This window comes from Patagioenas fasciata, chromosome 1, assembly GCF_037038585.1.
Source record: "Patagioenas fasciata isolate bPatFas1 chromosome 1, bPatFas1.hap1, whole genome shotgun sequence".
Classification (NCBI taxonomy): domain Eukaryota; kingdom Metazoa; phylum Chordata; class Aves; order Columbiformes; family Columbidae; genus Patagioenas; species Patagioenas fasciata.
Window position 1 is genome coordinate 129,211,749 of NC_092520.1, and position 24,454 is coordinate 129,236,202.

A 24,454-nucleotide genomic window follows, 5' to 3' on the forward strand; every position below is an offset into this window, starting at 1 on the left:
ACTTATTACCTTGGAAAAGAGACTGACACCCTCCTCATGACAACCTCCTTTCAGGTAGTTTTATAGGGTGATAAGGTCTCCCCTTAGCTGCCTTTTCTCCAGGCTAAACAGCCCCAGTTCCCTCAGCCACTCCTCATCAGACCCCTCACCAGTTTCATTGCCCTTCTCTGCACTCTCTCCAGCACCTCAATGTCTTTCTTGCAGTGAGGAGCCCAAAACTGAACACAGTATTCAAGGTGGGGCCTCATCAGTGCTGAGTACAGGGGGATGATCACTTTTCTAGTCCTGCTGGCCACACTATTCCTGATACAAGCCAGGATGCTGTTGGCCATTTTGGCCACGGGGGCACACAGCTGGCTCATGTTCAGCTGGCTGTCAACCTCCACTCCCAAGTACTTTTCCACCAGCCAGCTTTTCAGCCACTCTTTCCCAAGCCTGTAGTGTTGCATGGGGTTGTTGTGGCTTAAGTGCCAGACCCAGCACTTGGCCATATTATACCTCATATAGTTGGCCTCAGCCCATTGGTCTGGCTGGTCCAGATCCCTACGTAGAGCCTTCCTGTCTCTGTGCAGGTCAAAACTCCCACCCAAATTGGTGTCACCTGCAAACTTACTGAGAGAACACTTGATTCCCTTGACTAGATCACTGATAAAGATATTAAACAGAACTGGCCCCAATAGTGACTTCTGGGGAACACCACTTGTGACTAGCTGGATTTGACTCTGCCCACCACAACTCCTTGGGCCTGATCATCCAGCAAGTTATTTACCAATGAAGAGTACACCAGTCCAAGCCATGACCAGCCATGTTGTCCATGAAAATGCTGTGGGAAACAGTGTTCAAGGCTTTACTAATGTCCAGGTAGACAACATCCACAACCTTTCCCTCATCCACTAAATGCATCACCTCGTCACAGAAGGAGATCAAGTTAGTCAAGCAGGACCTGCTTTTCATAATTTTTCATGGTTACTGGGCCTGATTGCACGGTTGTCCTGTGCATGCCATATGGTGGCACTCAAGAAGATTTGCTCCATAACCTTCCCCAGCACTGAGGTCATGCTGGCAGGCCTGTATTTCCCTGGATCCTTCCAGCTGTTCTTGTAGATTTGCATCACATTTGCTAACCTCTAGTCAACTGGGACCTCCCTGGTTAGCCAGGACTGCTGATAAATGATGGAAAGTGGCTTGGTGAGCAGCCGTGCCAGCTCCCTCGGTACCTTTGGGTGGATCCCATCTGGCCCCATAGACTTGTGCATGTCTAAGTGATGTAACAGGTTGTTAACCGTTTCCCCTTGGATTATTGGGGCCTCATTCTGCCCCCTGTCTTCTGGCTCAGGGGGCGGGTAGCTGGATCACAACTGGTCTTACTATTAAAACCTGAGGTAAGAAGGCATTAAGTACCTCAGCCTTTTCCTCATCATGATAACTTCCTTGTCATTCTAACTCCTAAATGAATGTAGCCTATCATATATCTTACAAAAGTTTCCTTCAATTCCAGGCTGGATTTGCCCAAAGACTAATGGGTGTGCTGGTGGAAAGGAGGAAGGAGTTTTCAAATTATAGGATATTTCCTGAAGAGCTGAAAGAGGTGTAAGAAGAACAAATGATACTTCTACAATACTTACAGCTGTGAGAACATGAGGGATATAGATTATTTTTCTGATGCTGTGGTCCAGGATTTGCTGTTCAAGTGAACAAGCATGAATATGCTTTACCTTAAAGTTCAGGAAGAAACAAAAAATGGAATTCCAGCTGCTGCTAGTTCTTCTGCTTCCTTCAGTGATGTGTCAGAGACAGCTAGGAATCATTGAGAAATCAAGCCTTATACGAACCAAATTCATTTGAGTGTGTTATTCCAATTCAGCCAATATAGGACCAACTTCAAATTATTTCAGTATGAAATTTCTAACTACTGTAATTAGAAGTGAGAGTGAAAAATGAAGTGTTTTGGTTTAAATTTTGTTTGCCTATCTTTCCCACTGCAGTCTATATGAGGGGAAGCCCCTCATTGCCATAACCAAATCATTCTTGGATAGGCAGCAATTAGGCCATCCTTGAGGAAGCAAAACACAGTCTGGTTCAGTTACCAACTAAACTTACATGGGATTCACCTCTGTCCTCCACAGACATTATTGTAAAACTGATGTTAGTCAAAAACCCCTGTAAGGTCTGGGGTTGGTGCCTGAGAATCCATGTGTGTGGTGGTCTCCTCAAATGTCAGTCACTGCAGAGCAAGGTGTATAAAATACTGTCCAGGAGGGGGACAGTTTCTTTCGAAATTTCTAATTTCTTCCCCAGATTTTTCTTTGGGCTTGAGTTGTCCCTCTCTTTCACTTTTCTCTCTCGTGTCCACTCCAACTGCCATGCTACAGAGTAAAAGGAAGCATGAATAGCTTGTCCTGTAGTTCTACTGTCTATGTAGTATCTTTGACTTAAAATAAAAGGAGAATGTGGCCAGCTTTTCTTTGGCTGTGTGTGTTTCTAAAGGACAAGCAGGAAGATGCGAGAAATCCAGAGATCACAGTCCCATAACAACAAATTAATCCTCATGCTTTTAGGGTAAGAGAAACTGAACTAATAGGGAAATAACAATGTTTAATCCATAAGAAGTTAAATATTTAATGTTTAATCTTTAATGTTAATCATTAATCTTTTGAAAGAAAAGAAGCACATTTGTATTGGTAAAGACCTCACCAGACTGGTAATACTGGCAAACCTTGAACTTCTTCCTAATTAGAGATAGGACTGAGCTGTAAAGTGAACTGTTAACGACAAGAAAGCCACCTCTTCATAAAATTGGATACATTCAAATAATCTCTGAAGACTGACCATGTACATGTATACTTTCCCTTTTATATATTTCCCCAGGACTTTTCACATCTTGGGGCTTGGAACTGATGGAACTGGCCCCTGCCATTTTTCACCTGCAAGACAAACCAGCACAAAAGATAAATTTTAATACATAGAAGTGATTTGCCAGTCACATTTCTGCAGTACGATGACTGGTCCTACTCTTCTTTTGAAGGGCAAATACTGATGATGGAATACAGATTTTTATCTTGTTTGGCCAGCTCCAAAAATCCTTCGCTGTCTAGTCACAACTGAAGCTGCACAGAAGAATTACTTTCCTCTGTCACAAATAAGAGATTCTGCAGGTCTGTGGCACCCCACATGAGGGTGAAGCCAATATTTTTTAGGACTCCTTTTTTGAGGGTCTGGGGCTAAGGAAAAGAAAAAGGGTGGAAGGCTGGGGAGTCAGAGAAACAAAAAGAAAATCTGTTCCAGTTCTTGGAGTTGAGACTAGAAACCAGGCCACAACATTCCAATCAGGATTATTGACTATCATAGTGCATGTTGTGAATTGAATCTTCCTCATTCTCATTTTCATCAAGAATATCTTTTTTGAATCAGAAACCCATCAGAAAAGACTATAAGCCTCCAAAAATTCCCTTATTTTTAGGCCTATGACTAATTTTAATTTACATTAATTAAGATTTTCTGCTGAAGTTTTTCAACAAATGCATCAGAGCTAATTATGTGCATAACTCTTTATTGTGATGGCTCTCCTGCCAAATCTTGAGATCAATAATCAAAATGCCCTCTAACTCACTTAAAAGCAGGTGACTAAGTTTTATTAGTTATCACGATCTATTCAAATTCTCTTAAAAAAAGTAAGATTCATATTTTATTAACAGCACAATGAAAAGAAGGATGGCCAATATATGAATTTCTGTTAAAAAGTCATGTATTTGCATAATTATAAGTTATGGATTTGGGAGCTGTGCTAACGTGTTTTTTATTAAGAAGGAACAGATATTAAATGAAGAAAAAAAAAGTATCAGCCATAGTCTTAATCTTAGCCGAGATCTAATGCCCAGTACCAAAAGGTTAAACACGAACATATTGAAAATTAAGAGAGTGTCAATAGTAGCTTCAGAATGGCATGTGGCACACATAGCCTTGAAACCAAGAGAGGATGGAGAACTCAAGTTACTTCTTGTTTTGAAAAGGACTACATCTTTTGTCACTCTGACTCTACTGAGATACACTCCAGTCAGCAGTTTCATCCCATGAGAAGTATACCCAATATTCTTTAATATTTGAAAGACACAAAGAGCGTTTTATTTAGCTGTATTACATATTTCAATAAAAGAGGGTGAAAGCATGAATTCAAAAGTGATGTTATTAAATATACTCACCTATAATGCTGCCTAGCAGCTCTAAACGATCGGAGCCAAAAAAGAGATGAGGTTCCCCATTAAAATGTGCCACAACAGCAGGCATCCCAAATGCCTATTGACATCATGGAGATGAAACAGAGAATGTTATAATGAGAGAAATTTTTGCAGACACAATGATCAATCTTCAGGAATAAAAAGTAAAAACTTTTGACTTTTTTTCCTTCCCTTCTTTTCACCTCTTTCATTCTTAAAGATGAATCTAATGGAGCTATAAAAAAGTAAAGGACTCTCCAGAGCCTGTGTGCCCTTTTGAAGGAACAAAAAGGCAGCCTGATAAATCCACGGCTTTATGTCAAGTAGTGATAAATGGTATCTCTTATTACTGGCCTTGTAGCTCCCTATCCTTGTCGTCTGACTGGAATGAGCTGAATGGGTCAACCTTGTTTTCCCAGATGAAAATGCAATAAATTACCAACAACAGTGAGTTAGCTTTCGCATGTTCAAAAAGCAAAGACCAACTAAGAGAGATGATCTATATAGTCCTGTTGCAGTTTAGCCACATCCCCAGCTGGCAACTAAAATCATGTGCTGCTTGCTTATCCTTCCCCTGCCCCTGGTTGGGATGGGAGGAGAATCAGGAAACAAAAGGCAAAACTCATGGGTTGGGATAAGAACAGTTTAACAGAACAGTGGAAAAGAAAGAAAAAAAATCCCACAACAACAATAATAATAATGAAAGAATATACGAAGTGAGGGATACACAGCACAATCTCTCACCACATGGTAATCCCTGTATGCCATCCACCTTTTCTGAGCAAACTATTCCTGTGAAGCAGCAATCATGATTCCCAACCACAGCCTAAATTGAAACCTCCCTGCCCCTACCCTGGGTCCCAGACAGCAGCTTGCGCCCAAAACACAACAGCACCAAACCATGCAGTCCAGAGGGTGTCCCAGACTGCCCCGCTCCCCAACAGTGAGAGAGAGACTAACCCCCTGGCCAGCCCCCATTTTATAACTGATCATGACCTTACTGGGATCGAATATCCCTTTGTCTAGTTTTGGGTCAGCTGTCCCGGCTGTGTGTCCCCAAAGCTACCTGTGGAAATTCACCCTACCTTGGCCAACCTAGCACAAGTGCTTTCTAACCATCACCTCCATCGTTCTTTGCTTGCCAGTATTGTTAATAAGTAAGGAGTGCACAGCTGTGATGACAAATGGGATTGGAAGCATCTTACCCCATATTTTATTGCTTGCTCTGTTGTCTCTTTCAGTCGGTTCTTCACTGCAGAGGATGAAATCATTTCAAGTTGTTTCTGAGCAACCTCTGATGATAGCCCAGCCTGTCGTGCAACCTGAGAAGACATGATATAATTAAGAGTACTCTAACACTAAATATTCTATTTCGTACTATGGTCTAATAAATTTAATCTTCAGTGTTATCACCCAAGGTTTATTAAAAAAAAAATTACAGAATACCCTTGAGGCACTTTTTGCACAATTGTCTTGCTGTATTCCCAACCCATTCATCAGTTTTCAACTCTCAGATAAAAAGTAGAAGCCCTAAGTCTGAACTTTTTTCTTTTCAGGAGTTCCTAAACAGAGAGAAACAGAGAGAGAGAAAGAGAGAGAAAGAGTTTAACCTGTGATCCAATGACTTATCAGATAACTTAGCGAAAAAAGCATGCATTCTGAAAAAAGAAAATCTTACTGTACAAGTCTGACAAAACAGTTTGTGTGACAAATGTGGCCACATAGTAACTATAAGTGATACTGCATGAAAGAGACTGCAGCTTGCAGAGGTCAAAGAATTGCTAGTGTTATTAATGGATCTTTTTAGCCTCCTCTGTATCTCTGCCACACAGGAGATAAAGTGGCCCAGGGTAAAGGTCAAATGTTTATCAGGTAACATCAAAGTTACAAATACCTGTTTTAATAAAGTATTTCACAATGTTAACTTCCATGCCATCTACCTGATGACATATCTTTTTTTCTTAAAAAACAATCAAAAAACCAACAAAACAAAACCAAAAACCAAAACAAAAAACTTAAAGTATTGCACACAGACCAGTAATCCTCTGCATGCAGGTGTTAATGATTCTTTCTGTTTTCTTCTTTTTTTCTCCCAATCACTTTTCATTTAGCATCCACATTTTCTTATACTTTCTACTTCCACATCAGGGAGATTATGAGCTCTTTTTGACACTGCTTGAATATGAGATAAAAAGGTATAGCACTGGAGTAGAACAAAATGCTTTGTATGCTTGGTAGCCATGGTGTTTAGACTGCAATAGTTACGGAGAGATGTAGTATCTGGCTCTCACCATTTAGGGCAGAAGGGGTATTTAACCAGACCAGGGCAGGATTCAAAGACTATACATGTCTTCTACAGTAATTTATATGAAGTTATTGCTGACTAAAAAAAAGAAAAAAAATACAAAAGAACTGTATCAAATAAACAACATTCAATTTTTGTAATTGTTTGTAAAATAAATTCACCTATAAAAACTCAGATTAAATGGCTGGCATCCTTCACCCAGCTTTGGATGGCGTATTTCCACAAGATAAGAATGTTTAATACTTGCTGCAGGGGTGAATTAAAACAGACGCAAGCAAACAAGGAGATGTCTACCTTTCTGCCTTGCTGAGCATAGGTGAATATTCACAAACCACCAAACAGTGACTAAAATACATAGAGATCTTTCTGAATACAAAGATTTTTCTCTGAAGTTCTGCATATCCTTGCTTTATCTTTATTTAAATGATGATGCAAGGATGTTCTGTATATATTTATGTACTGGGTCTGGCTGGGATGGAGTAAATTTTCTTCATAGCTCATAGGGTTCTGTGGTTTAGATTTGTGATCAAACCCATGCTGATAACACACTGATGTTTTAGCTGTTTTTGAACAATGTTTGCGCAATGTTAAGGCCTTCTCTGTTTCTCACTCTCCCTCCCACACCCCCAGTGAACAGCTTGGGAGTGCACAAGAGGTTGGGGAGGACACAGCAAAGCAGATCACCCAAACTAACCAAAGAGATGTTCCATGCCCTATAACATCATACTCAGCTATCAAAAGTGGGGAGGGGGGTTTAGGGAGGTTAGTCACCTTTTGCTTGGGCACTGCTCTGCCCACAGGAGGTGATAAGTGATCGCCTCTGCAGCACACGTTTTGTTTTCTTTCTGTCTTCTTCCACTTCTCCTTTGCTTATTAAGCAATTTTATGTCTACCCACAAGTTTTCCTCCTTTTATTGTTCCTTTCCTCTTCCCCATTCCACTGGGCAGCAGGTAGAACTGAGCAAGTATCTGTGTAGTGCTTAGCTGCCTGCCAGGGTTAACACACCACAATTTAATTATATCCTTCAAATCTTGCCTCTTGAAAAGGTGAAGTGCAAACATTTGCTGAAATTCTGGTAAAAGGGTACACTAAGATGAAATGCCAGGACTAGCTTCTGGGGGAATAGCAAGACTGCAAGTTTCAGGTTTCAAATAGGGAAGCTGGATATGAGAGACTAGCCATGGAAAATTCCTCTCTTTTCTTCATAGTCCAAGAACATGAAAAATAAAATAAGGTAGAAATGAGAGCCCTTAAAGAGGACCTCATGGTAAACTAACTTACATGCCATTACAGTTTTAACTGTAATAAAACCTAAACAGTAAAAGAAAATTAGTCTAATGAGTACAATTTCTAAGCATGTAATAGCAACAAAGCACTGAACTTAACAGTAGAGCCTGGCTCCATCATACCAAAGAAAGTCACTTCCATGACATGTTGAATTTACCTGATGATTTCATAAAGCAGCAAAACCTCAGTGCATTCTGGAGACACTGTTCATGTTTTCACTAATGTTAATAAAACAGTATTAACAGATAATTCTTTGTCCATCCTGGGTATCTTGCCACATGAATTAACAAAAAAGGAGATTCTGGTTCCAAGTGTCATTCAAAGCATGACCAAAAAACACCCATTCCAAACATAGCTGCTAGGAAAATTAAATCCACTTTTTTTCTAGAACTCCAAGTGATCATTTGACTAAGCTGTCTTCATGTGTATTCTGATCCAAGCTATCAGTAAAAATCTGTATCAGAAATGCAGACGCACCAACAAAAAGGAGACACTTACAGCCAATATATTCTCCGGCTGACTGATATCTTCATGCTGGTAAGAGAATAAAATAAGTAATTCAGTACTTAAGAACAAAAGCTTAGCTCTAGACTTGAAAGCAAGTTTTCTACAAAAATAGAAACAAAAACAATACTAGTTGCTGGAAAAATTTCCTCAGAAAAAGTTTTAATTCACCTAATCTAGGAATGTATTAAGTGCTTTCTGATATGAACTACTGATCCACTGAGCCCATAGGAGTCACCATACATACATAAAAAAAGGCAAATTAAGCTGACTATAAACTAGTTCTTCTCTTGTAATGGCTTCTGAACCACTACGACCTTAAGTTTCCTGCTATGACTTTTCATTAAAAGACATTCCCCTTTCTCTTGCTCAGATTGTACATTTGAATGAAGTGGGACAGGACAGCAGAGAAAGGATCAAGTTTGCTTCATAAAATACTGACCTGTGACCAAAAACGTATCCAGAACTCCCTAGATAAGGGTTCTAAGTATTGTGGTTGTGTCATGTCAATGGCTGTGATAAAGCGCATGGCCCCAAGAGTGCCTGGGATTAGGAGGGAGACAGAGAAACATACTGAAACTAGGCACAGGATCAGGCACAGATATGGTCAGCACAAGTGCTAATAATACCTAAGAACAGTATAATCTTTGTAACAGTCCTCAAACAGTAAAGCTTATGTTGATTTAAAGTATCTTCCATGCTATTATAATTCATCGGCATATTTCTCCACAAGTTCCTTTTATGGTTAAAAATGTACAGACTTCATCTGGCTGTGGCCAGAGAATTCATCTTCACCTTTACTGGAAGGGAGAATTTGAACGAGAAGTGCTGGAGTTGAAAGATACCAGATAAGCTGTTTCTTACTTACTTTTGCCAAGAATACGTTGGAAGTCATCTCCTGAAATTTGTACAGGCACTTGGTAGTATTCTGCCATCCTCTTTATATCCTTCAGCAGGTATTCTGCACGCTTTGGCAACATTGCTGGGGGCTTGTTACCTTCCAGAAAAAAAAACTTCTGTTGAGATTTTAAACTGTATTATAATAACACTGTACAAAACAAAACTGGACAAATTAGACTTCATCCAGACATGTGCCTAAAGAGGAGTATAATTTCATATTGGCTTACTGAAACATACACAGCATTTTCAAAGATAATGCTTAAACATGATTTATTTTGATTTTGCACAGATCAACCCTTTAAGTTAGCAGAACCAGCTTTAAACCAAAGTATAAATGTCCTAGCAGGGATTTATACTGATTCAGACAAATGACTTTTAAGGTAAACAACTACTAATGTGTGGATAAACAAATGTAGAGACTTGTTAGTTTCATGATTTATGAATTATAAGTCTCAGTGATTAATTTGTTCTAATAAGGTCACAAGTACCATTTTAAGGCATATGATCCTTCATGCATATTATGAAGTGCAAGAGTTCCACAAATAGATTCAGGTTTGAATGCAAGGCAAAACTTTTAGAAAAACAATCCATAGCAAATGATTATCCTGGTTTAGAGCTGGTAAGATTTGGCATAGACCATATAACCCACAAACAATCAGAGGCTGTGTAGCCGCAACAGTATGAAGTTATTTGTGCCTTATTTCTCAGTCACTACCGAGCTCCACAATCCTATAATTAATTCATTATCAGTGCCAAAACTTAATTTAAAGCTAGGACTCTCAGTCACTAAGAGCTTGCCCACTAGTCATCTCCTAGCGAAGGTGTTTTTTTTTTCCTACAGGGTTCATTGCCCTATATTGCCTACCAGTTGCTTGCATTATGCCACCAAGGAAAGCTGGACGAAAGCGCAGATCAATATTCCAGATGTGCTGGTACCTGCAGAGTACCTGCAACATAAAAAAAGCAGTGCCAGATTATCACTCGGGATGCATCTGTAGAACTGCATGCAGCTAGGAAATAAGCTAAGGCATGAAATAAACACTGCAGATGAATCCTCTTCTATTATATTAGTGATAGTCCTCAAATCCTTTTCTGGATGCTGCCAGTGAACTCTGATCTCAGAAAAATGGAAAGAACCACAAGGGTAAATAAGGAAAAGATCAAGATCGTGAGTGGACCAATGGCACTTGCTAAGCATCAAAACTATCCCTAAAGCAAAATGTTCCCAAGAACTCCCATAGCACAGGCTAGGCTACCATTTGGCTGAGACATGCTTCCTTAGTGTTGCTGATTACGTGAGGAAGAAACAGAAATACCCTTTACAAGCGAGATAAAAATAAACCCGAAACATTAGGTGGGGAGGGCGCTGACTGCAGCAGGGTGAGAAGGCACCGCGAGCCGGCCGGACAAGCTGCCCTTCGGCCGCCTCCTCAAGGGGCGGCAGCGGCTGGAGTGGCTGCCCGAGCCCGTCCGTCCCGGCGCTCAGCAGCCGCAGCGGGCCGCGGCAGAGGCTCGGGCCGCGGAAGAAGGGCGGGGCGCATCCAGAACGGGTTCCCTCCGTCTCACCTCAAACCCCAACCAGGAGTAAGGGGATACCACATCGTAGAAGAGCTCCACGAGCGTCCGTCCCATCCTGACAGCGGCCCGTCCCGTCGCCCGCCTTCCAGCCGCCACTACCCAGCGCGCCTCAGCACCACCCCCGGGGCAGGCGAGGGGCGGTGGCTGAGGGGGAGTGCCCTTCCGATTCGTAGGCCGCAGTCACCCTTCAACCTTCTTGGCTCGTTCCCTCCGTCTTTCCCTGTGCGGCTGCCACGGCGTGCCTGAGGCTGGGTCCCAGCTGTGAGGTGCCCTTTGCTGTCTCTCCTTTGAAGTCCGGCTTGGGAGGAAGAGGAGTGATGGGAGCGGGAGCGAGCCTGTGCCCTTCTCCATGGCGAGGCGGGAGGAGAGGAGGCTCCGGAGAAGTGAAGCCGGGAGCTGACTCAGCGGGGCAGTCCAGAATGTTAACTAGAAAATTAGCAGTTATGAACCATTCTTTCTAAGTTCACTGACATTTTTTAAAGAATTTTCTTATGCTACAATCTAAAGCACAGAAATAAACACTATTTTTCCTTTTTTGTATTATTATTATTATTATTATTATGTTATATAGACCAGTCAAGTAATCTGGAAGTCTCTTTCTGTCTCTTCATGATATTTAAAAATCTTGTCAAGTATATTCCAATATCCCATTGAAAACAGTACATAGTACATAGTGGCAAAATATTATCTTGCTACTTCCTATCTCCTTTTTGAGAGTACATTCATTTTAGTATTCTAGTATTTAGTATTTTAAGAAGTAAATGACTCTTGCCTGGAGCTAGATGTCACGGTGATTACTCTCCCTTAGGATCACTTTTAATAAAGTGACTTGTCTTTGACAGACTTGTCTTCACTTTTGAATTTCTTCTTCACTACTTTCAGTCTAGGTCAGAATGGCTAAAGTTGCACGAATATCCTATGCATCACAGAATCGTAACAGTACAGAGTATACTCGTATGCTCCCACAATATTCCACAGGAAACTCCATTCAGTGCTGAGAGGGAGACATCCATGGAAATGTAAATTTGACAGGATACTCACTGAATACGAAGAAGTATTCACTTCATCCCGTTGCAACCTCTTCTGGCTCAGTCCTTGGCACAGGATTGTATGGTGTCCTGAGGCTCAAGTAATGAGATTAATGAAATTGTTTGGGAAAGAGTTTGCTTTTCTGTGTCTCTTCTCAGCTGTTTGGGACAAACTCACATTTCTTTATGTATCATGATGGAGAGAATAACTGTTGTTTTTGTGTACAAATGAGAGTCTCATCTAGATTATGGTGATTCTCACAGGTATTTCTTCTAGACACATTATTACACTGGCATGCTCTAGGCCAGGGGTGTCAAACTCATTTTCACCAGGGGCCACATCAGCCTCACGGTTGCCTTCAAAAGGCTGAATGTAATCTTAGGACTATATAAATTCTCAACAGCCTGCATTTATCATCTGATCCACATCCATGTTGAAGTTTCACACCTTTTTCTTTTGAGATAGCTGGTCTGAATACGGTTAATAAAAAAATTCCTTCACATTTGTGAATAAATTGGGTAAAGACAGAGTGCCTACTAGAAGGACAGGGCTCAGATTTTGAGGGATAAATGAGGCCAAGAGAGATGACAATGCAAGGGCGGCTTTTAGGACCTGAAAGAAATTTTATTGGGAGTCAAGACAACAATACTTCACCTTCTATCAACATGAGGACTTTTTCAGTCTGCCTTCGTATGATTAAAAGAAATGATATAACAGACATGTATAGGTATGAACACTTGCCATTTATGGAAAGAAATCAGACTTTCTCTTACTCTGTAATTGATATGACTTTGGGAGACAATAAGTCATGATGGTATAGAAGGAGAAAAGAGAAGCTTTTCCCTGCAGTCAAATGCATGATTCAGTTGTACATAATTCAAATGACAGACCTACATCTGAAGTGAGGACAAGTATAACCTCTTGCTAAGTCTCTCATCTCACTAAGCACTATCTAGAAAATTACATCTAGTCCTCTCTTTCTGTGGGACAAACAGGAATACTCAAAAGATGAAACAGAACATGTATGATTTTCTTGCAGTTCAGTCTGCATTCCTAATAACCTCCAGAAATCTGCCCTGTGTACCTGGGAGGACAAGCATACATTTGAGGACAAATTTAAACATTTTCTTATAAGAAAATATCTTAAGCTGAAAAATTAACTCAGTAGGAAAAAAAAAAAATGACAGCGAACATATTTAGAAATAAAAAGCAAAAATCGTCCACACAGTCTCGGCAACAAGAAATTATAAGGGAAATTAGAAAGATTTTCTTAACAGTCATGCTTGTATTTCTTCTAAATATGTAATCACTTCTCTGCAAATAAACAAAACTTAGGTAAACTAATCCTAAATTCAGGTTTTTTACAGTTCTGCTAGTACCCCATTTGCATTTTATGAACAGAGGTGTATTTCCAAAAGTGACCAGTACAGCTCAGCAGTCTCTATCAGTGTCCCAGCTCTTCAATGTTGTTATAGCCCATATCTTCAAGAGCAGGGGATGAATGTCTCTCAGATTCAGAGGTCCTGCTTCCTGACACATTAGAACTCCAGTCTGAAAACAAGAAGGGAAGAACACTGAGATAAATGCACATCCTGTATGTATTACCTTTGCAAGTTTATGCAGCTGGCAGCATGAGCCATTGTTTCCTTTAGAATTTAGAACCACAGACACGCATGGTTGTGAAAGCCCAGAGGAATTCTTGTCTCATCCTGCCTCCTGCTACATGTACACATCTGCTGTTTCCAGAAAACAGGTTACTGATCTAGCTTTAAACACTGCTAATAAAGGCAATTCTTCAAAATTCCTAAATCATGCAACTCCATTTTACTGTCTCAAGTGTCATCTGACACATTGCAAATTTAGTAGATATCTCCTTCTCCATCCAAGTGTGCCCTGATTTGGCTCCTCACAGGAGCCCATTGTCTGTGTTTGAAACCCATTAAAAGGATGTAACCCACCTTACTTACTGAGAGGTGTTGTTGCCCACAAATGTATGAGACTTATATTACGAGTTACAGGGGAAGAGCATTTAGGATTGGACAACTTACTATGGGCTTCTTAGAAGAGGAAACAAAAGCAGAGAGAAGGAGGGATCAGTGTAGTCTGGGGAGAAACAGACATGAGAAAATAGAATGATAAGGGGATAAAAGGGACTGGTGACATGTAAACAGGCTGCTGGCCAGTATGCATGTTTTGCCATGCCTTTGATCTGATCAGCAGCATCTATCCTGTCTTCTAAATGAACTTCATTTCTAACTGCTTTCCTAAATAGGGGGGGCACTCCATTCTCTGTGTGTGTGTAGATCTAACTGCCAGCAACCAGTGCTGGATCATGATCAGAAGGTCTTCCACAGTTATATTAAGTGCACAGAGAAAGAAAAGTCGTTTTTTTTGCTTTTTTTTTTTTTTAATAGGTGGACTGGACAAAATTTAGTGCTAGAATAAAAGCCTAGGTGAATCCATCCTCTATCTAACCTACAGTCTTTGTGTAGGCAGGCAGCGTTTCTTCCTGACAGTGGTTAGATAAAATCTAGGTGATACCTTGAGGTACCCTCCACCTTGATTTTTCCTGAGTTCAGCACAGTAGCTACAGATTCTGAAAACTAACAACATTGCTCTTCTGGCCTCACCTGTCTGTGAATCCTTGTTTCTGTCACTTTCCTCAGGGATCCCAATGAATTCCTGTTCATTCTGCCCAGAAAGAGAAGCATCTTGAGGTCCAGGAGCTTCTGCCACATCATCGTAGCCATCTTCCAGAGCACTTCCAGGCAGTGGAGACACCTCTGCAACAGTGGAGGTATTAGCTATAACAGGGAGAGATCTTCCTCTAGAGAAAGCAGTAGCTGATGATCCAGTGATAAAGCATGATGGTAATGAATGATAATAAACCAAGAATCCTCCTGAGGACTCTAAGGTATTCCAGACAACAATGATATAGCTTCAATAATTGTTACACATTGCTGTGACAGGTAGAAAGTGAAAAACAACATGGAGGAGGGACAGAAGAGGGAAGAAGAGAATAGAATCATAGAATTATTTTGTTTAGAAGAGACCCTTAAGATCATAGAGTCCAACTATAACCTAAATCTAGCACTAAACTATGTCCCTAAGAGCCTATACATCTTTTAAACACCTCCAGAGATGATGACTCTACCATTGCCCTGGGCAGCCTGTTCCACTGCTTCCCAACCCTTTCTGTGAAGAAATGTTTCCTAATATCCAGTCTAAACATTCCCCGGTGCAACTTGAGGCCATTTCTTCTCATCTGGAGAAACAGGCAGCTAGTGACAGGGTTTATTTCAGGGTAAGATTCCCCATTGCATTTCATAATTGCACAATGACAAATTGTCTGTCTAAGTAGCTACCCTTGGCTATTTGCCTATGGACATGTGGCTACAAACTCAGGGCAGACCTTTGGAGAAAAATATCTGCAGTTCTACTTCTCTTTTTGATGTTGAACATCTCTCTCAGCCTTTCTCCATAGGAGAGGTGCTCCATCACTCATAATTTTTGTGGCCTCTTCTGGACCCTCTCCAACAGGTCCATATCTTTCCTGTACTGAGGGCTCCCGGGCTGGATGCAGTACTCCAGGTGGGGTCTCGCTGCAGTGGAGTAGAGGAGCAGAATCGCCTCACTTGACCCACTGGCCATGCTCATTTTGATGCAGCCCAGGATATGACTGGCTTTCTGGGCTGCAGGTGCGCATTGTCAGCTCATGTCCAGTTTGTCACCCGCCAGTACGCTCAAGTCTTTCTCTGCAGGGCTGCTCTCAATCCATTCATCCCCCAGTCTGTACTGATCCTGGGGATTGCCTCAACCCAGGTTCAGGGCCTTGTACTTGGCCTTGTTGAACTTCATGAGGTGAGGTTCATATTTTCTCAATTCTCAAACCTCTCTGTGTATTTTTTGATTGGCACCCTTTCCCTCAAACTGCACTACTCAGCTTGGTGTCATCCACAAACTTGCTGAGGGTGCACTCAATCGCACTCCTTATGCCATTAATAAGTATATGGAACATTAATGGTTCCAATAGGGACCCACGAGGGACACCGCTTGCTACTAATTTCCATTTGGACATTGAGCCATTGACTGCAACTCTTTTGAGGTGGCCATACAGCCAATTCCTTATCCATCAAACTCAATTCTGTGAGTAGCCAGCTCTCTGATTCCTCAGGGGCAGCTAGTCCTGTGGTCTGTACTTAAGTGAAAGACATCCCTCAGATCCCTCAGTTTTCACTGTTTTCTAGTGTTACATACACACAAAGACATACAAATAATACATATATAAAATTACAAGTCAGTTAAAGCAGTATTTCACTTTTTATCTAGTACTCAATGTTCAATATGAATAAGAAAAATAGATCTTATTTGAATTAATTGTCTTCTTGATAAGCATTTCAAAGCACGCAAGGAAAAGAATAGGTTTTAGTTTAATTTTAGATAATAAAATAGCCTTAATACAAGAAAAACTATAGAAAACAAAATTAAAGACATAGCACAACAGAGAGTCAGGGAGATGGGCAGCTGAGATCCAAAACTGCTTGTGCGTTTGGCAGTTGAACTCTCTGAGGTCAGGCAATAGCTAGGATCAGATCTAGAAAAACACAATCTCCTAACACTCGCTCTCCCTCAGGTTTTGTGACTAAAGAAAAAACAAAAAAATGAATAAGCAAACAAACAACAAAAAAACCCAAAACAATCCCCAAAAAAATAAACCACCATATCTGGCAAACTGCATGTTCTTCATATCACTGAGATTAAAATTCCCTAATCAACTCCAATGGCATAGCAATGTTCTTATTTGGTACATGTTTTTCCTCTGTTTTAATTCTCCTCATTTACCTGCAAAATGGAACAACAGTTTAAAAGCTGTTGGAGTTGCAATTTCTGGGAAAAGCACTTGTCAAATTGTTGGATTCGTGTGACTGGATCCTGTAAAGAGTGCAATACTACCAGCAAACATTTACTTTCAACTTCTTATACAGAAGACTAACAGTTGTATACAAGATTGTATGATTCTTTCACCACAAGAGTTAAACAAAAATTTTTGGTTCACAGCAAAACATCCCTAGTGGACATGAGGTGCAGCAAAAAAAAAAAAGCTTTAATCACCGAAAGTGCTTTGGAAATTAAAAGCTACCCTGATTTTCAGTCTCTTTCTTTGTAGGATTCCCATCTTCCATTTCCTTGAGTTGCTTCAGGACTATTTTCTTAATCACTGTCCCCATTGTAAAATGGTACCTTTGTTTTTGAACTCTCTGAAACATAATCTAGGCAAATGAGAAAGTGTGTGATACCAGATTAAACTCTCCTTGGTTGCTAAGACTATATAATGAGGAAAAGAGTAAGCTGCAGTAATACCGCCCAAGTCGAGGAGATTCTTGGGCAGTATTACTCCTGCAAGGTAAAGAGCTTACAGTGGAATAGCTAAGAAATCCCTCAGGGGCCGCACAACACCTCTCTTGGCTCTCAGGGGAGGCGAGCCGTGAAGGGAGGAAAGCAGTCAACAGGAAGAAGCCTATAGATACACATAGCTGCTGGGAGGGAGATATGAATTATTTCTTTATTTGTTCCTGCTTTAAATAATGGCAGCAAAGGCCTTTTGTCTGTTGTTTGTTTGGGTTTGTTTGTTTGACTTAAACTGATCTATGTTCTGTGGCACAAATGAATTGTCCCTGTCAGAGGAATTGGCAGAGTTCAGTGGTCAGGAAACCCCTCTTCTCAAATCTAGGAATTTTCTCTTTTGTAGTAGATTTGGGAGCTGCAAAGTATCAGATTGGGCCACAAGGAAGAATTAGCCTCAGTTATTTTCCCTTTACAAAAACAAGACACACAGACCTGGGAGGCCAGTCATGCCCTGCTTTTCCATCATCAGGTTATAGTTGATCTCTTCATAGACAACCTCAGAGAATGGGTCATAGGATGCTCTGGAGCCTGAAAGTAAAAGGCAATAATCACTCACACAGTCTTTGTTCATACTCAGGATGGGGTCATAAAAAGGAGAAGTGACCTAAAGGGGTCTATATAGCCTGGTTGGTACCCAGAATTTCACTGAAAGGTGCTAAGGATAAGCGTTGCTGAACTTTTTCACTACCAGATTGTAAGTGGAAATCTCAGTGTGGCAGTAGATGCCATTCATCTTAGTCAACTATCCCTCAGGCTACCCAGCCAACTAAACACTTGCCAGCCGTGTCAAGGAGGCATTTCACATCAGTCCTGAGAGACCTACCTCTCTGCTGTGCCCTGGCACTTTGGATCTGTCCAGCAAGAATGGCAAGGACCAGGCAGAGAAGGGCCCCCAGAAAAATGCAGATGATGACAGGTGTTGAAATTCTTGTCTTCTCTGTTGCAGGGTGGCGTGGAGGATCTGAATGGAAATGGAAAGTCAACAGGTAGAGAATCAGGTGACCTAAAGCACTGCTTCTCTGTAGCCTCCTGCTGTGCCCATGCTAGCAGAATGAGGCTGGTCACCTGCTACCCAGTTGTGGGTTTTGCTCAAGCACCTAGAATTCAGCAACTTGGCATAGTGCCACTTGGCTCTCCTTTACAAAAGGCTGTGTGACATGCTTTCTAATGAGCTAGAATATACTACTGGTTTACCTGCTGTGCAAGTATCATGGACATTAAATGCTCATTTGAGAGGAGAATGAAAGAGGGAAGAAGGAATGTTTTACCTGATCTAGTGGGTGATGCTGTCATTTCTGTTATACCTGCAAAGGGAAGGTGAGTCCAGATTAAGGAAGAGACAAGTGTGAAAAATAGGGAGAACATCTCCACATCCTTTGTGAGCTTCCTGCAGTCAAAATTGTGAAGAGGCTAGTCACTGGAATGTACAACTGACATAATATTCTTCTACCCACCTCCTTCCCAGATCTGTTTAATGAATCAAAGAACCAGTCACTAACCAGAGCAATCCACGGCAGCATCTTCCTTATGATCACAGTTTTTGCTGAACAAGGGCTTGGCAGGACAATCCCAAAGAGACAGCTCTGTTCCTTTACAGTGCACCTTTTCCAACCAGATAGGACCACTCCCTTCCCCAAATGCCGCTTCGCTCAGAGCAGACACAGCAGATCCGCAACCCAGCTGTCTGCATACAACATTAGCGTCTGCTATGTCCCAGGAATCATCACAGACTGTTCCCCAAGAGCCTTGGTGCCAAATCTCCACTCTGCCTGAACATCCATCCTCTCTTCCTATGACTCGTAACTTCTCCTTGTCTGCAAAACACAGAAACTTTCTCTATTGCCGAAAAAGCAGGAAGGTCTGTAGGGACCAATAAGGAGAAACAAAGACATAGGGGTACCTGAACAACTTGTAGAGTTTGGACACTCAGAAAATGTGGCTGGAGACTTCACCTCTTTTCTTCCTGCAGAATTTAAATAGTGAAGTAAATAATTTGATTATTCCCTGAAAAGATTGAGGGAGTATAAAATGCCAGAAAATTAATCACCAAGTTATTTTTTCCTGTTACATTTATACTGCCTATTTATTTCTTGGGGATCACTGTTTGGCTATTGCTGTGAATAAAATAATCTTCCTGATGACTATGCTTGCTTTCTTGTGTGAGACAGCTGCAATCCCTTTCAGGAGATCTGAATGTCACTTAGAATTCATTTATGTTATAGTGGGAACCCACAGATATGAAATACTGTCATAAGAGCAGGCATTAGAAATGAACCTTTGGAACTGAACTAATTTATACACTTGTCCATGGCTAAGTGCATGCACACATGTACATGTACATATGCAGTGATACGCCTCAATACATGTAGAAACACATACATGCCTCTAGACTTGTTGAGAAGTCTGCTTGAGAAGTCTGATCCTATCTCAGATCTCAGAGACTGACTGTGTGTCACAGATTTTTGCTTTAAAAATATACAATGGCACCATCATATCAGGAATTCTATCGGGATTTCTACTGGGTAACTGCACTCTGTGTAATTTTAAGTCACTCATTTACATCAGGGATATGAACAAAGAAAAATGTTTGTGCCATTTGCATGAAACCAGAAGTAATATATATCAGATAACAAACAAACATGAAACAATTACTACAATGCCATATATGCATGCTTAGATTTATGTATATGTCTGGGCAATCCTGTACAGATGCATTTTTAATTACCAGTGCAAGAAATATGTGTCTCTTCTGCTCGGTTATCACATGAATGAGGATTCCAGGGGTCTGACTGACATTGCCAGAGCAAGCTGTGTTGCTCAGTACACTCAATGTGGTCCAGCCATGTGGGCCCAGAACCTCTGCCATATGTGAAGTCTCTTGCGATTTCCCCACCATCTCCGCAGTTCAGGTGTTTGCACACAATTGTTGCAATGAGTTGAGACATCCGATTGGAGCAAATGCTCCCCCACGTCCCATTGTAGAAAACTTCCAGCCTCCCAGCACAATCATTGCCATCCACCAGCCTCAGGGCCAGGAACTCTAGAAGTGAAGACATAAAAATTGAATTAGGGGGACCTGATTCTACTAGGAACTTGCCCATGACAAGTGAAATCCAGAATCTACTAACAATCCTGTTCATCAGTCTGAATGAGAAAGTGGCAGAGGAAACCAGTCTAAAAGAGACAAACACTTAAAACCAAAAGTCATGCAGTGGTCCTCTGCTAGTCAGCATTCACCATCATCTACATCAACAAACTACAGTGATGGCCACACCCCACAGTTGCAGGCATATTTCTTTGGTATGTCAAAGGATAGATGCCATGTGCTCCTTTGAATTGTTCAAGATTTGGTGTGCAGTGACTTGCTTACAATAATTTCAGAGTCATCTGGAATGGTTTCCCTGCAGAAGCACAGGGCATCCCTGCAGCCCCCAGTGACTGAAACACTGCTACTTATAGCCAGTACATTTCACCCCTTACCTCTATGAAACACCTGTTTAAGAAAGGTTTGAACATTCATCCATTATAAACTCTACCACCATCATAATCATAAAATGCATGCATTGTAAACTCTACCTTTAGCCCCCAACAATAGGTATTGACATTGTAACAATGTGCACATATAGTCAACAAAATGCTACCCTTCACGTTGAGAACCACATTATAGGAGTTAACATCGCATCAATCTCAACATATATTTATTACAAACTTCAGACCTTGTCCCTGCCTAACACACGAACGAGAACGTAGTTCATGAAGTGAAGTAAAATTACTCTCTTCTATTTGCTTTATGTAAAGGCACACGTTTTGTTGTTCTTCCAAAGACCAACCAGTAAGTAAACCCTGCTCTTCAAACAACAGAGACCACTTCCTTAGGGATTTCAACTGTTGCAGGCCTCCCCATCCAAGTATCCTCAGGGCTTGCTGGTACTTTATCACCCAGTTAAACTCAGGTTTTCTTTTGGGCTGCTATGACAAGTTCCGGCCTCTGGGTTAACTAACCATGCATCTTCCTGCAGATGAGGAAGGTTAGGATGTCATACATTCCCTGATAGACTCCTTCCCTAGTGTTTTTAGCACAGATTTAATTAAACCATTGCACAGCTCTAAGTTTTCCAGCTGCCTGGTGGTACACCTACTCTACTCATTCTTGAATGGTTTCATTTTTGTAATGACTTATATTGTCTGATTCCTGCCTAAGCAGCATTCCGTGGTGCCAATAGATATGTTCATTTCTTCTAGGGTGCTACCTGTGCTTGCTGTCTGAGTGGAGAAAGCTTCTAGTCACCTTTTTGATGCTCTACCACTATGAGAACAGAACATCTGCCAGTGGTGCTGGGGAGGAAGGGGTTGGCCTATATAATCCACTTGCCAGGAATCTTCAAACATTCATTTCTCTCACAGTTCACGCTGTTTCATCCTTCATGGTATACGTTGTGTTATTCCACAAACATCACATAACCTAATTGCTTGCATTATATCTTCCCAAGACAAGCCTAAGCACCCTCCTCTGCCTTTGATAGTTTGCATCATGTTCTGCATTTTCATAGGCTCGTCTATCTAAAAGTAGTTTTCCTTTATGTTCCATCCCAAATCTCTATGGATAGGTTGAGATAGCTGGTCAGCTTGGTTGCTGTGTTTCTCTTCTTGAATTGCCTTTGAATTTGGGATATATGCATTATTAGCATGACAAACTAAGCAGGTCTTCCATGAAGCAGCTGTCATACTACTTTCCATACTTCTGCTCAAAATGGTTTTCCTCACTGCTGCCAGTTATCACAATTCATTCTCTAAGCGACTTCTTTACCACATTATTCACCATCCAGGAGTCTGTATATGTGAGTCTGTTGATGCTTGTGAGCATGTTCTGAGGCTATTTTCAAGGCCTTCTTCAAACCTCCTTCCAGATGGCAGCTTCTCCTGTAGAGGTGTTCCAAGGATTTCCACCTCCTGTTTCCTGCTGTGCTTTTACAGGATCCATCAGTGAACCAACTTTTGTTTATTTTCAGTACTTTTTGTCAAATGTTAGGACTTTGACAGCCAAAGGCGTTTTGTCTTCCTCATACTACTGTTTTGCTGGCCATTGACTTAGTAAATTCAACTAATCCTGGTCCAAAGAACCAATATGTGCAGATTGTCAGTGTCATAGCCTTTTTTTGTCATGTAGTTGTGGTCACTCTTTCCTCAGTAGTTTTGAATCCTTGAACCTAAAATTCAGGACATCTAGTCTAGGACATAACCACAATGATTGCTCTGAACTTGCTTCAGTGGGACTGGTACCCCCTGCATATGCAGCTGGGACTTCTTGTTCTAGAGGGAAACATTTATCTTTTGCTCCTCTGTGGCTTTGACTCCAGAGTTCCAACAGTGTCTCTCATCTCTTGAGATACTCATTGCCACAAACTCCATTCCATGTAATGTTTGTCTTTCTTGCATTTGTATATAACAATTTATATATATATATATTGCTACCTACCCATTTAGATCTAAATGGCATGGACTGTATTCTGCTGATCAGCTTGAAGGCTTGCTGGTGTTTCTCTTCCCACTCAAAATGAGGCTTATTTCAGGTCATTTCATATGTAGGTTTGTTCAATTGGCTGTAACCAAGGATGTGTATACATCAAAACCCAGTAATGCCCAAGAAGGCCTGGGTTCTTATTATATGGAGGTCCAGAGTCCTTATCCAAGTAATTTGGTCAGGTGGCATATATCTCCATCCATTTTGCATGCTTAAATCCTTTATTTCTTGATGGAGCCTTTTTACTTTTAACGAGTTTTTAGTTTTAACGACAAATCCAGCACTGAGAGAGGTAATGATTTCCTATAGCCCTTTACTTAGTGACACTCATGTAATTTTAACCTACTCATATCAGGGATATAGAGAAAGAAAAATGTTTGTGCCATTTGCATGAAACTAGGAATATATACCATATATATTCTGGACTTGTCCCTCCAATCAGTACATCATCAATGTAGAGGAAAAGTTCTTTGGAATTCTCTTGCTTCAAATTTTGATTGATGATGCCATGGCAGGTAGAAAGGGTTGTGTTTCCATCCTTGGGACAGCTGGTTCCAAGTGTACTGCACACCATTCCAGATGAAGGCAAATTGAGGTTTTCGTTCTTTGACAAGTGGGATTGAAAAAAAACCACAACATTTTGAATATCATTTATAACATAGCAGGTATATCCTTTAGCTTCCAGCTTATACAATAGGTGTGATGTGTCTGGAGCTGTAACAGCTAATGGGCATGACTTCTTTCAGAGCTCTGACATCTATTGTAAGCCGTCATTCTCCAGTAGACCTCCACACAGGACTGTTGTAAGGTGACTGTGTGTTTAAGAACACCCCTTGTTTTTTTTTTCAGGGGAACAATTATTTTTGGGATTTCATCAGTGGACTCTTGGTCAGTTTGATACTGCTTTCAGCAATTTACTTAGATTGCCAAGGGACTGACACCTGGGTCTATTTAAGCAAATTCAGCAATGTTTGGGTGATAAGAGAGTCCTGGGGAGTCCCATAGCTACTTCTCACCTGTGCAAGCCACACTGCCTATTCCAAAAAAACCAAGGCCTTTGTGTCCCATCCATCCATCTCCAGTGGTTAAGAAAGTCAGTGCCTAAGATTACAAGGGCAGTAGGGCCAGTGACAACAAGTAAAGTGTACCAAACCCATCTATTCAAGCTTAGGTTCCCTTCCTCCAGAGCTGGGCATGTTTCTCCTCCAGTTACTCCAAGAACTATTTGTTTATCACTGCTACACAGAGAGGACAATAAGGTGCACTGGATGTCACTATGATTAGGTACTCACTAGGGCACAAAATTGTTGAGACAAGGGTACTTGGCTGCCTATCTGGAAAGTCTAATAGCTTTGGTAAACTTCATCCACTGCCAGGGCAAGAGAGAATCCTCCCTGATGCAGTAAGTTCAAATCAGTTGCCAGAGTACTGTGTGGTCCAGAAGTAGGGGCAGCAGAAGGGAATGGTTTAAATAAGCTCTCAGCTCTCTCCTGTGCTCACAGTACTAGGTCTATGAAAGGATCAGAAAAGCCCAGTCTGCCTTTTCTTTCAGATACATCCTTAAGTGCCAGTGTGTTGAAGAGGAACATACAGAATTCTCATTTTCTTTTGATGTGTTTGCTGAGATTAACCAAACTGCTGGATCCTCAGTATTATCTGCATCCATGCTGTTAGCTTTCACTTTTCTTCTGGCATCCTTACTCCACAAC

The 24,454-nt window shown here is 41.1% G+C and overlaps 3 protein-coding genes across 13 annotated transcripts in view; 1 reads left to right on the forward strand and 2 right to left on the reverse strand.

Moving 5' to 3' along the window:
* The window catches only part of LOC136108085 (rap1 GTPase-activating protein 1-like), a 63,413-nt gene extending 44,058 nt beyond the window's left edge, over window positions 1-19,355 (forward strand). For 7 of the 11 annotated variants that reach the window (XM_071814754.1, XM_071814759.1, XM_071814765.1 and 4 more), the window contains one exon: window positions 18,171-19,355. In XM_071814754.1, the coding sequence (XP_071670855.1) occupies window positions 18,171-18,380 (210 nt within the window). In that variant the 3' untranslated portion in view covers window positions 18,381-19,355. Of the gene's footprint in view, window positions 1-1,498; window positions 5,538-18,170 lie in introns of those variants that run through there. The other 4 variants (XM_071814749.1, XM_071814767.1, XR_011741393.1 and 1 more) reach the window with 3 other exon arrangements.
* On the reverse strand, window positions 2,611-10,937 carry GSTK1 (glutathione S-transferase kappa 1). Its single transcript, XM_065849647.2, has 8 exons — window positions 10,778-10,937; window positions 10,077-10,158; window positions 9,180-9,308; window positions 8,754-8,854; window positions 8,306-8,341; window positions 5,420-5,536; window positions 4,200-4,293; window positions 2,611-2,924 (listed from the first exon to the last, which is right to left on the reverse strand). The coding sequence occupies exons 1-8, from the start codon at window positions 10,841-10,843 to the stop codon at window positions 2,875-2,877; spliced, it is 675 nt and encodes a 224-aa protein (XP_065705719.1). The 5' UTR covers window positions 10,844-10,937; the 3' UTR covers window positions 2,611-2,874.
* The window catches only part of LOC136104002 (antigen WC1.1-like), a 32,090-nt gene continuing 20,839 nt past the window's right edge, over window positions 13,204-24,454 (reverse strand). Inside the window, exons 8-15 of the mRNA XM_065842615.2 lie at window positions 19,950-20,264; window positions 19,125-19,187; window positions 18,724-19,038; window positions 18,493-18,528; window positions 18,048-18,185; window positions 17,657-17,752; window positions 14,449-14,622; window positions 13,204-13,369 (exon numbers count right to left, since the gene is read on the reverse strand). Coding sequence (XP_065698687.2) covers window positions 13,263-13,369; window positions 14,449-14,622; window positions 17,657-17,752; window positions 18,048-18,185; window positions 18,493-18,528; window positions 18,724-19,038; window positions 19,125-19,187; window positions 19,950-20,264 — 1,244 coding nt within the window. The 3' untranslated portion in view covers window positions 13,204-13,262. The remainder of the gene's footprint in view (window positions 13,370-14,448; window positions 14,623-17,656; window positions 17,753-18,047; window positions 18,186-18,492; window positions 18,529-18,723; window positions 19,039-19,124; window positions 19,188-19,949; window positions 20,265-24,454) is intronic.

Excerpts from the sequence above, each read along its gene's own strand:
- GSTK1 (XM_065849647.2), bottom strand. The coding sequence starts at position 10,843 with ATGGGACGGACGCTCGTGGAGCTCTTCTACGATGTGGTATCCCCTTAC. Across the intron at positions 10,159-10,777 it reads ACTCCTGGTTGGGGTTTGAG|GTACTCTGCAGGTACCAGCA; the intron begins GTGAGACGGAGG and ends TTTATGTTGCAG. Across the intron at positions 2,925-4,199 it reads GCTGCTAGGCAGCATTATAG|GTGAAAAATGGCAGGGGCCA; the intron begins GTGAGTATATTT and ends TTTGTCTTGCAG.